Source organism: Talpa occidentalis, unplaced genomic scaffold (genome assembly GCF_014898055.3).
Source record: "Talpa occidentalis isolate TD23 unplaced genomic scaffold, MPIMG_talOcc4v2.1 talOcc4.11, whole genome shotgun sequence".
Taxonomy (NCBI): domain Eukaryota; kingdom Metazoa; phylum Chordata; class Mammalia; order Eulipotyphla; family Talpidae; genus Talpa; species Talpa occidentalis.
This window is the reverse complement of record NW_023601104.1, coordinates 418,602-430,030: the sequence shown is the minus strand read 5'-3', so window position 1 is coordinate 430,030 and position 11,429 is coordinate 418,602. Positions and strand designations below refer to the sequence as shown.

At 51.9% G+C, this 11,429-nt stretch overlaps 1 protein-coding gene across 1 annotated transcript in view; it reads right to left on the bottom strand.

The window, feature by feature from the left end:
* Positions 1–4,757: 4,757 nt before the first annotated feature.
* Positions 4,758–11,429, bottom strand: part of TMEM266 (transmembrane protein 266) — a 121,661-nt gene continuing 114,989 nt past the window's right edge. Inside the window, exons 11-12 of the mRNA XM_037502048.2 lie at positions 9,398–9,460; positions 4,758–5,928 (exon numbers count right to left, since the gene is read on the bottom strand). Of these exons, the coding sequence (XP_037357945.1) occupies positions 5,351–5,928; positions 9,398–9,460 (641 nt within the window). The 3' untranslated portion in view covers positions 4,758–5,350. The remainder of the gene's footprint in view (positions 5,929–9,397; positions 9,461–11,429) is intronic.

Below are 11,429 nucleotides of genomic sequence, written 5' to 3'. Positions count from 1 at the left end.
CAGCCCTGGCTCCAGCCCGGGTGTCCCTTCCAGACTTGGGCAGAGCTGCTTCAGCCCAAGAGTAAGCACTTGGCCATCCCTGAGCGGCAACTGCACACGCGTCCTGTTGGCTGGACAGAAAGATGCTTTCCTTTTAGGAAAGCTAGCTTGGGCCATATCTCTTTTTGATACAGGGCAACAAGGGGCACTAAAACTGGCCAAAGACACTGCCCAAATAGTTTACCAGGCACCATCTGAGTTCTTCACCCATGTGCACAATCACGAAGCCAGTCAGGTTCAGAGAAAAACAATAAAGGGATTTATTTAACAAACCAGGGAAAAACAAAGAGTCACTGAGGCCGCAAATGGCCTTTACCTCATCCAAAGCAGTGTCCAGTGTTTTCAAGTCCTAAACACAAAGGCTTCCAAGATGGCGTCTTCCTGCCACTGAGGCCTGGAGCACGCAGCAGCCACACCCTAGGCCAGGATCCGACTCACGAAGGCAGCAGAAGATACAACAGGACGCGCTCACGGAACTGCCAAGATGCCCAGCACCAGACAAGCGACACTCTAAACAGCAGCTGCAGCGGCCCCGAATGACCTGACAAAGGGCCACACTCACGCATCTCAGTGGGGCGCCTGGCTCCAGGTCTTCACCTTCCCTGCCAGGCTGTAACAGCAGCAAAACTGGGAACAGTTTCAGTTGCTCGACTGCTTGCAAAGCCTCTGAACTTTTCCTCTCTGAGGTTGGCTGCTGGAGGCCTCTCCACATCCTTCAGAGGCTCCCACCAGCCTTCTGGAAGATCGGCATGGTGGGGGCAGAAATCGCTGACCCCCCAATTGCTGAAGATCCAGAGACTCTGAATCCCAAGCAATGAATGCTGAACGCTGAATCCTGGGGGCTGCTTCTGCCATCCCTTTTATTCCTCATCAGAATCTCCACCTCCATTGATAGTGTGTCTGCATTTTCCCTGGGGCTATCTATCTTCACCAGCAGCCCCCTCCAGGGGGCACCATCTGTAACAGTCTTTGGTTTCAGCCAAGGGTTACATTTTGGGGTTCTCAAGTGGTCACAGAAAGCCGGGTCTCAGCTCTCAACTTTCTCTTTAGAGATGAGGATATCATGCCAGAAAGAAGCACAGAGGCAGCATCAGGACAAGAGCTGCCTTCAGGCACTGTCGTGGAATAAAAGGAGTTCCTGGGCCCAAGGTCTCAAAAGGCAGGATTTCCGGTGCCCAGGAGACTCAGGCCACTAGCCTCTAACCAAGTAATGTCTGTGAAACCCACGGTCTGTGTGACTTGATCTGAAAAGCTGCAGTCTGGCCCAGAGTTCATACCCAAGGCTTGCTGGAGAGGAGTCGATTGCACCCCCAGGAAGGCTTTCAGCTGCCCAGTCCCTGGGGGCAGAGGCCAAGCCTGTGGGGCTCTGCTGCTGCTTCGGGCCTGGCTGTCCTCACTGCCAGGATAGAATGGCGTGGTGGCCCCCTGGCTACGGCCTTGGCCTCTCTCTCACTTTGGTGGCAAGGCCCTGCAGGAGGGTGGGTCAGTGCGTGGCCAGGGTCCTTATTGCTGCATCTGGCTCTCCTGATGAGACCTGCCTTAATTCCAGGGAGCTCGTTCCATGGATTAGAAAAGACCTGGGTTTAAATCCTGCCATTAATTTTGTTACAGGGCAGGGAGAGGGGAGCCCCAGACCCCCCAAAACCTGCTTGCTCTAAATGGGTTCTGCCATCTGCTGCATCAACACAAAACAGGAGACTTTGATGGGAAGGAACTTTAATACAATCAGTGAACAATACAGGAAAGGCAAAGAATCTAGTTTCTAAATCAAGCACCCACAGTTACCCGGCCCCTCGTGGGTAAAAGTCCACCCAAGCAGGATTGGCCCAGAGCAAGGCCCCAAAGCCTGTCCCAAGCCTGTCCCAGTGGGGACCCACAGAAAAGGGTCAGAAACAACTAGACAAGTCTAGGAGGAAAAGAGCAAAATCAAGACAAAAACCGCCATTGTTACCTCCCCACGGGTCTCTCCCCACATCTGTGTCACCCCGTCCACGACCGAAAGGCAAGCGCAGTTTCTCCATGTGTCTCTAGGCTCCATGCGCCTCCCCCAGGTCTCCTTCTGGCTCCATCCTGCTTCCTTCCTCAGTCTCCTCTGCAGCTTCTTCTCTCCCTGCTCAGCTCCACCCTCCATTTGGGTGGGGCAGGGAACCTGGAACCTCCCCCTTTCCTGGGGACTCCCCTGTTTGATTAGCTGTGTACCTGTGGACAAGTCATTTCTTTAATTGTTCTGTACCTGTGTTCTCTTCTGCAAGCCACGGAAAATAGCCCCGTGCTGCAGGGCTGAGAGAGGGAGTGCAAAGATCGCTCGTCACACCAGGAGGTGAACTGATGGGAGCCGTCCTTATAGCCTCTGCTGGATACTGGAGCCAGCGCTGCTACCCAGACCCATCTCCCTTTCGTGACAGACCGGGGAGGGGTTGAGGGGCTCTCTGACAGGACAGAGGAGTAGGGTCACTGTTTCCCAGAGTTGCAAGCCTTCCAGGAGAGCCTAGCAGCCAGCTCCTGACCCGAGAAGCCTGGACTATGGCTCCCAGGGCAGAGCCACAGTCAAAGCTTTTACTCTTTCAGGGCCTCCCTGGTGGCGCAAGGGGTTAAGACGCAGCCTATGAAGCTGTCCACAGTCACTGCAGCACGAGTTTGATCCCAGGCCAGGGAGATACCCACATGGCGCAGCAGACCTCTCCTGCTCGCCCGCCGCTCCCCTCAGCAGTGTATTTCAGTCAGTCTGTCTGTTCTGTTCCCCACTCTGTCTCTGGTGAACCCTCTCACCCCCCTGCATCTCTGGCCTGTACCCCAGTGCTCGGATAAATAAATAAATAATAAATCATTAAAAAAAAAAGCTTTTGCTCTCCCTTCCGCACTGTGGTCCAGGCCCACGTTCAGCTCTAGAGGGGGATGCAGAGGCCCACGGGGCCTGGGGCCTGGACACTGAGCAGGCCCGGCCACCTCAGAAGAAAAGGCAGGGCTGTTCTCAGAGCCCCTGTCTTCTGTCTCTCCTCTGCGCTCACCCTGCTAATGTGGCCATCCTGACACCCGCCAGGTGCCTTGACCCACTGCTGGGTTTGGTGGCTTTCTCCCCCTCTGCTACACTTCTTCCTCACTCCACATCCCAGGAGGCCCAGTCCTGGACATTCTCCCAGACCTCTGCTCAAGTGTCTTGTCCCAGTCCCTGGGACCCGCCCTCTCTCTCCCTCCTCCCGGGCATTCCTGTGCTTCTCCGCGGGTTCCGCGGACCCTGCTGCAGAGTCCCCACACGTTGGCATTCAAAGCTGCTAGGAACCATTCATCTGGCCTTTTCTTGTCCCTTACTTGGTCCCTCCTCCAACCCACCACTGCCCGGGCCTCACCCAGCACATTTCTTCTTCTTGCATTACGGTCCCACCCTCTCTACTGGACAAATTCCTCCCTATCGCTGTGTCTTTTCATGGTTTTATAACCAACTTGATTCGTTCGGGACGAGACAATCCACATTTCCTGGAAGTGGGGCAGTTTTGGTGTTCAGTGCTGAAACTGCCCCATCAAAGCCTCTCTCTTCCACCTCATTACAGAGGCGGGAGGAACTGAGTGTGCTTATTCTTTAAATCCCCGTCTCAAGGTTTCCTCCCCTGTGAGCTTCCTCTGGGCAGGCATGCGGCTTCCTTGGACTCCTGTCTCTCTGCTCCCGGGGAGGTGTGTGCCCTCTGGGTTTCTCCGTCTCCAGTCTTCTGCTCCTGGACAACGCGATGCTGCTCTTGGCTGTTCGAGCGTTGAAGGTGACAGCGAGTGCTCGGGCAGGACTCCACCCCAGCAACATGTGCAGACCCTGGGAAATCAGCTTTAAAAAGGCAGCTTTTCTGTGGAACCATTTTCTGGATGGGGAAACTGAGTCAGAGAGTAGGACCCGTGACATGGGGCCTGCTCTGTGAAGCAGGAGGGCGCTCTTTGCCTGCAGGGAGTGGTTTCCTTCCCTTTCTTCCAAGTGAGCCTTCTTTGCCAGTGACTGTGCCCAAGGAAGGCTCTGGGGTGCAACAGGACTCAGGCCTGACCCCTGCTCTCGATGAAGACAAAGAGGGGCAAGAAGTGGATGCTGCCCCCACCGGGAACACTGCTGTCAGGGCAAGTGTGAACACTGGACAGGGACGGTGGGGCAGCCAGAGAGGCAGCACACACGGGCTCCCTGCAAGGTTCGGTGGAGGCCAGGGGAGCCCTCGAGATTAAAAAATAGTCTCTCCCTCCCCCCACCTTTCTGCATAGAAAACAAAGCATAGTGGTGATAAACACAGAATTCCTCAGAGGCTCCTCAGCAGGCCCGCAACTGGGAGGACACTGCAGGAGGCAGAAGCAGGGGCTGGGCTTGAGCAAGGCCCTGATGGAGGCCTTGGAAGGTGGAACAACTGAGGCCTGTGAGTGCTTGTGGGGGGCGAGGAGGGAGACATTCAGATTCAGACTTGCTGACTCACGGTCCCCGAGTGCTGGAGCCTGGTCGGGGAGCTAGGTCTGGAACTGTCACCAGGAAGGCAGGAATCTGAGCTCATGTGATGCAGGAGGCAAAGGGAGGGTAAGAGCTTCCCAGCAGGCCCAGGGACACTTCCGCTCTTTAAAGGCCTTGGGTTGACCAGAGAGGGGTGGAAGGCTCTTGGGGGACCTCGGATCAGACCCACCAAAACTCCAAGGCACCACCGAGGGTTACTCACCTGGCCAGCAATCGAAGGAAACCTTACCAAACGCAGTGTCAGTGCAGCTGGTTTTTATTATTAAAGCCAAGATTGGAAAACGACTGTCCCCTCCCGGCCCCCGGCCCCCTCCCTGTCTCCAGATCCAACCTTCATGTTCTGTGATGGTGAAAACAAAATTCGTCTTGAAAAGACTCAGAAACACTCATGCTGAAGTGAGAATGGGGACGAGTGATGTGGGTCCAGGTGGTGGTCTTCAAGGGATGGCGTTGGCTCCCCCGGGGGCTCCTGGGAAAGACGGTTGGGGGGGCTGGGCTGCCCCTGCTCACAGTGCTGCTCCCGAGGCTCCCGGGGACTCGGCAGGAACGAAGGCAACAAAAGAGGCTGAGCTGGGCCCTAGCTCTACCCTGCTGAAGCCGGGCCATGGGCTGGTTTTTGTAAAAATGGTTTTAAAAAACAACCCAGCCATGAGCACCCCCTCCCGAGCAGGGTGAGACGGGCACCAGCTCTGGGCTTTGAGGTCTGAGGCTGGTGGCCTCCTGCCCTGGCATCTCTGCCCTGGAGGCAGGCAACACCCTGAGGGTGCCCCTGAGCCCTGGCATGTGGCCACAAGGCATCTGGGGCCCTGGGAGAGCTTCCCTCCTCCCACCCAGCCTGCCTTAGGCTTCAGGGACCCTGTGCAGCTTTTGTTCTTTGGATTCTAAACATCTGAGCTTCTCTGGGGGCTGGAAGGGGAGGATGGGCTGGATCTGGAAGACAGTGAAGCCTTCCTGGTTCTGGTGGAATGGCCTGACCCGGTGCTCCGGCTCAGGACTGGTAGGGGCTGAGCCTGCAGGGTTGGGCCTAGGCCTGGAGGCAGGGACCAAGGCCCTCTGTGGTGGGCCGGGGTCCTCCGATGGGGACGACAGCAGGTCCGGAGCTCTGGTGTCCCCCATGGGCAGCTGGGGTGGCTGCGGCAGTGGCCGGGGAGAGGGACTAGGCTCGGAGGCTGGCTGGTCGCGGGCGGGGCTGTAGTCGCTGGAGGAGCCCAGCGTCAGGCTGCTATCGCTCTGGGCCTGGGTGCCAGAGCTGTGGACCCAACGCGAGGCACTCTCGGAGGTGGCGCTGGCACAGGTGCCGTTGCTGCCAGCTTTCAAGGGCACGTCCACCAAGAAGAGGTCGGAAGAAGTGTTGGGCTGGTGGATGTCTATGGCGGCTGTGGTAACCAGGCACATGGCTGGCTCTGGGACACCACTGTCTGCAAGAAAGGAGGGGATACCAGTCACATTTCACCCTTGGCCTCACACGTGGGCTGTGTGAGCTGTGTGAGCTGAACCAGGAGCTGGGAGCTGGGCCTGATGCAGCTGTAGGTGGTGTGTCTTTGGTGGTGTGGGAGAGGCCTCGGGAGGCAGCCTGGTTCTCTGATATCTACCACCCATCCCACAGGGAGGATGTTGAACACCATGTTGTTGAACTTGAGTGTAGACAGTACTCTGTGAGAGCGGACCTGTGGCATGTCTGGTGGAAGTTACAGGGGCCGGTCCTGTTGGCCATCAACAATGTTCTAAAATAGAGGGTTGAACTCTGAGTGATGACAATCCAGGAGCAGAATAGAATAGAATATTCTTCAGGACAGATCATATACCAAGCAACAAAGCAAGTACTAATAAATTTAATAAGATTGAAATTATATCAAGTATCTTTTGAGATCATGTGGTATGAAACTAGAAATCATTTACAAAAAGAAAACTGGAAAATTCATAATTACGTGGAGTTTAAACAACATGGTACTGAATAGAAAATGAGTCAAAGAAAAAAATCAAAAGAGAAAAAAAAATGTACTCTGTGATAAATGAAAATACAGCATACCAAAACTTATGGGATGCAGCAAAGTAAGTTCTAAAAGGGAAGTTCTAGCAATAAGTTCCTACCTCAAGAAACAAGCAAGATCTCAAATAAATAACTTAATTTAGGGAACTAGAAAAAGAAGAACAATTAAAGCCCAAAGTTAGTAGGATGTAAGAAAGATCAAGCTGGAAACAAACAAAATAGAGGCAAAAAAGAAAGGAGGAAATATCAATGAAATCTGGTTATTTCACAAATTTTAGCTATAGTCCCCAAGAAAAAACAAGGTCTCAAATAAAATCAGAAATGAAAGAGAAGACATTATAACTGATAATACAGAAATACTAAGGATCAAAACAGACTACTGTGAACAAAGACATCAAAAATTGGATAACCTATGGGCCTCCCTGGTGGCGCAGCGGTTGAGCGCTGGGTTGCGAAGCCGCCCGCAGCCTCTGCAGCGCCGGTTCGATCCCCAGCTGCTCCCTGGCCACCGGAGGAGGGTCCCACATGGTGCGCAGACCTCTCCTGCCGCCCGCTGCTCCCCTCAGCAGTGTATTTCATCAGTCTGCCTGCTCTGCTCCCCGCTCTGGCTCTGGTGAATTCTCTCACCCTCCCGCGCTTCTGACTGTACCCAGTGCTTGTATAAATAAATAAATAAATCTTTAAAAAAAATTGGATAACCTAGAAGAAACGATAAATTCCTAGAAACATACAAGCTACCAAGACTAAGTCAACAAGAAGTAGAAAATCTGAACAGACTGTTTACTAATAAGGAGATTGAATCAATAATCAAAAACCTCTGGCAAACAAAACTCCAAGACGCGATGGTGAACAAACAGGTACTATATCAATCCATGTGATATAGTACATCGATGAAATGAAGGCTAGCAATCATATGATCATCTCAACAGATGCAGAAACAACACTTGACAAAATTCAACATCCATTTATGATTAAAAAAACAACCTCTCAACAAAGTGGGTATACAGGGAACATACATTAAAGAACATACTGAGAGGCTTACAGCCCCAATCATATTCAATGGTAAAAAGTTGAAAGCTTTTCCTCTAAGATCAGAAATAAGACAAGTATGCCCACTCTTACCACTACTATTCAACATAGTATTGGAAGTCCACACCAGAGTGATTTGGCAAGAAAAAGAAATGAAAGGCATCCAAATTGGAAAGGAAGAATTAAAACTGTCACTATTTGCACACAACATATTATACACAGAAATCACCCTAAAGACTCTAAGAAGAAACTCTCAGAACTAATCAACAAATTCAATAAAGTTGCATAATGCAAACTCAATATACAAAAAAAAAAAAAGTTGCATTTCCATATACTAAAAATGTCCTGTCAGAAAGAGAAACTAAGAAAATAATCCCATTTCCAATTGCATCCAAAGGAATAAAATGCCTAGGAGTAATTTTAACCAAGGAGGTGAATGACTTTTACACTGATATATATATATATATCATATATATATATATATATATATATATATATACACATACACACACACATATACACACACACACATATATATATGTCTCTCTCTATATATAGACACATAACAGAATATTATTCAGCCATAAAATAATGAAGTCTTACCATCTGTGAGAACATGGAGGGCATTATCCTAAGTGAAATAAATAAGATGGAGAAACACAGGTATTGTATGATCTTGCTTACATGTGGGATCCTAAAGACAATCAAACTAAGCTCACAGACACAGAGAACAAATGAGTGGTTGCCTGAGGTGAGTGGTGGATGAAATGGGTGATAGGGGTCAAAAGGTACAAACTTCCATTTATAAAATAAATAAATCATGGGAATGCAATGCACAGCACGGTGATTATACTCAATAATACCATAGTCAATGCAAATATGTGCTGCATATTTGACAGTTGCTAAGAGAGTAGACCTTAAAAGTTGTCATCATAAGAATAATTTAACTATATATAGAGACAGAGACAGAGACAGAGAGACAGAGAGAGACAGAGACAGAGAGACAGATGTTAACTAAACTTACTGTTGTGATCATTTTGAAATATACAGTAGTCCCCCCTGATCTGTAGAGATACATTCCAACACCCCTAGTAGATGCCTGAAACCACAGAAACCTATCTGTACTGTGTTTCACATAGAAACCTATGTAAGTTTAATTTGTAAGTTAGGTACTATAAAAGATCAACAACAGTAACGAAGAATAAAATAGAATATATATAACACTGTATAATAACCAAGTTTAGTGAATGTGGTTTCTCTCTCAAAATACGTAGAAATGTTTGGCCCTGTGGACTGCAGGCATCTGACACTGTGAAAAGTTAAACTGGGTGGGAGGGAACGGCTGTATATAGGAGATGAATCATTACATTGTACAACTGAAACTAATATAATATTACACATCAGTTGTACCCCATCACCCTAAAAAAGGTTCAAGCTAAGGAGAAATAAGACACTGAAGGACTGAGTGAAAACCGCTCTGTTCCCTGAGGCTTTCCAAGTGCAGGAGTGAAGCATCAGGCCAGGGCCTGCTCGCTGCCGACTGCTTCTCAGCCTAACAAAGCTGTTACCTCAGCCTCATCACGCTCCTTCTGAGAGGTTCTCAGGTTTGGAGGCAGTGAGGTCACTTAGTCCAGCCACATTTCCATTCCAGGGTCCCACCTGCAGCCCTCATCTGCGGCCATCACCCAGTGCCCACAGCTCCGACGCCCAGCACAAAGCTCCAGGTGTTTTAATGGTGTCCTCTGCCTGCAGTGATGGCACAGGCACCAGGAGATGGGCAGGCCAGGCTGAGGGGTAGCCAGAGTCACATCTGTCGTGGGGCAGAGCAGATGTCCCAGTGTGTAAACAATAGCCCCCCCAAGACTTACCACTGCTGGGCCCGTTGTAGTACTGACTGATGTAGCTGTTCATGTCATCTTGCACCGTGGCGTCTGCGGAGGTGAGGACAGAGAAGGTGGAGTGTGACGGCTGCCAGAGCCTGAAAGGCAGGGACTATGCAGGTGGTGGTCCTCCCCAGTCCACCCTCCGTCCCCACCACCTGCCTCCTGGAAGCTCTGGGCTCCACGGGGGCCACCTAGCTTGTGACTTCAACCTGGGCTGGCACCAGGGACCTGGGGCCTGGTCACACATGAGCTTGATGTGTGATGGGAACAGGCCCCTCCCTTCTCCGTCCTCAGTCTCCCATGGGGGAGACAGGAGCGTGGAAAGGAGATGGGACTTTCCCGTGGCCCGAGCCTCCAAATACACGCAAGGGTCTTGGGATTGTTAGGGGGAAAGGATGTCCTGAGATAATCTCATACAGGCTTTGTGGACTCCACCCCCACTCCAGACTAAAGCCATCAGGACATTGGGAAAGACAAATCCCATCACCACCAAGGGGAGGGTGGCTGGGACCTGAGGGTGGAGTTGGGCAGCCAGGTTGGATATAAAAACCAAACACGTAGGCTTGCTCGCTCTCTCTGGCTCGGGATCGCTCGCCTCCTGGCTTCACCGCTCCTGGCTGGCGGCCAACTGAGAGCGCCATTTTGGGATTCCTGATCGGCGGATCGGGTAGGACGCATTTAAAACTTTGTCTCCCACTTTTCTCCCAGAGCTGTACATTTCCTCATTTCCCTTTCCGTTGTAAATAAACCTTTTATTAACCTTTCACGTGTGCCTGCAGTAGAGCATTGATAAGTCCTTTTAAGCGCGCGGGTGAGGACCCACAGTCAGGCACCCCGTTTTGTATCGGGGTTGCTCTACAACAGTTTGGCGCCCAGCGTGGTTTCCAAGTTATACCCGCGGTTGACCAGCCCAAAGTAACATCCCTTGCGTTGGTCACCATAAGCGCACTAGTTCCGCAGGACTAGCAGTATAATATTTGTCTCTAGTCCTGAAAAGTCTGTTTTTTTCCCTGTGCGTACAGCCCTTGTGGGTGTGTTTTGACTCAAATATGGCCTCAACCATGAGCCTATACAGTTTCATCCCTAGCCTGAGTTCTTTCACTTTCCTTCCTCTGCACACAAGCCCCAAAGCTACACGGTGGCAGAAGCCAACCAACTGCCACACCCGGGCCATCTGTCTGAGGACATCTTCCGGGGACTCCAGGAATGGACCTGAGGGGCAGCCCACCACCCACATGGGCCTCGCATATGGGGAGTCCTCAGTACGTATTTACTGAGTGAAAAGGACACAAAGCAAGAGGACGTAGAGGCAGGACCTGACCAGACAGGAGTGGGGAAGGCAGGGGAGGGGCGAGGTGAGGGTGTGGAGGAGCCTGACAGCAAGAAGGAAAGCAGGAAAACCTTCGAAAGTCCCCCTAAGGAGCTTGGCCTTGTCCCAAGGTCAGTGAGGAGCCGCAGGGAAGTGTGAACATGGAGGGAGTAGGGGTGGAAGGTGCCAGAATGGAGGCACAAGAATGGAGGCACCGCAGGGGAAGGGAATACAGGCTGAGGGAGGCTGGGTGCCCCGTGGGACAGAGGAGAGGCTGGGGTCAAGCGAGAATCAGGAGGGATGATACATGATAGGCAGGACGATAATTAGGCTGGGACTGCAGTGACAGGATGAGGAACCCTGGCCCCCGTTGGCTGTTGTGCCTCCAGGCTGCTCCCGGGGTCCTGGTCAGGGAAGGCTCCGGGAATCAGACCAGGTTTCAGTCCTCGGCTCCTCCCTGCCCTGGCTGCGTGGCACTCCCTGGGCGTGCCCCTTGGCTGAAGGGCTAGGGCCCTACCCTCCAGGGTTGCTAAGGGGGTTAAGGAGCAGATAAGCGTCTGAGGAGTAGGACAGATAACCCACAAGGTTCTGGCCCACCCTCTCCGGAGATGTCTGGGGACTTCTCCGGGCGTGGGCTGCCACCGAGGGGGCCGGGCTTTCTGAGGCGTCTTTCCAGGGCGGTGCACCTGAGCTGGCACAGAAGCCTCT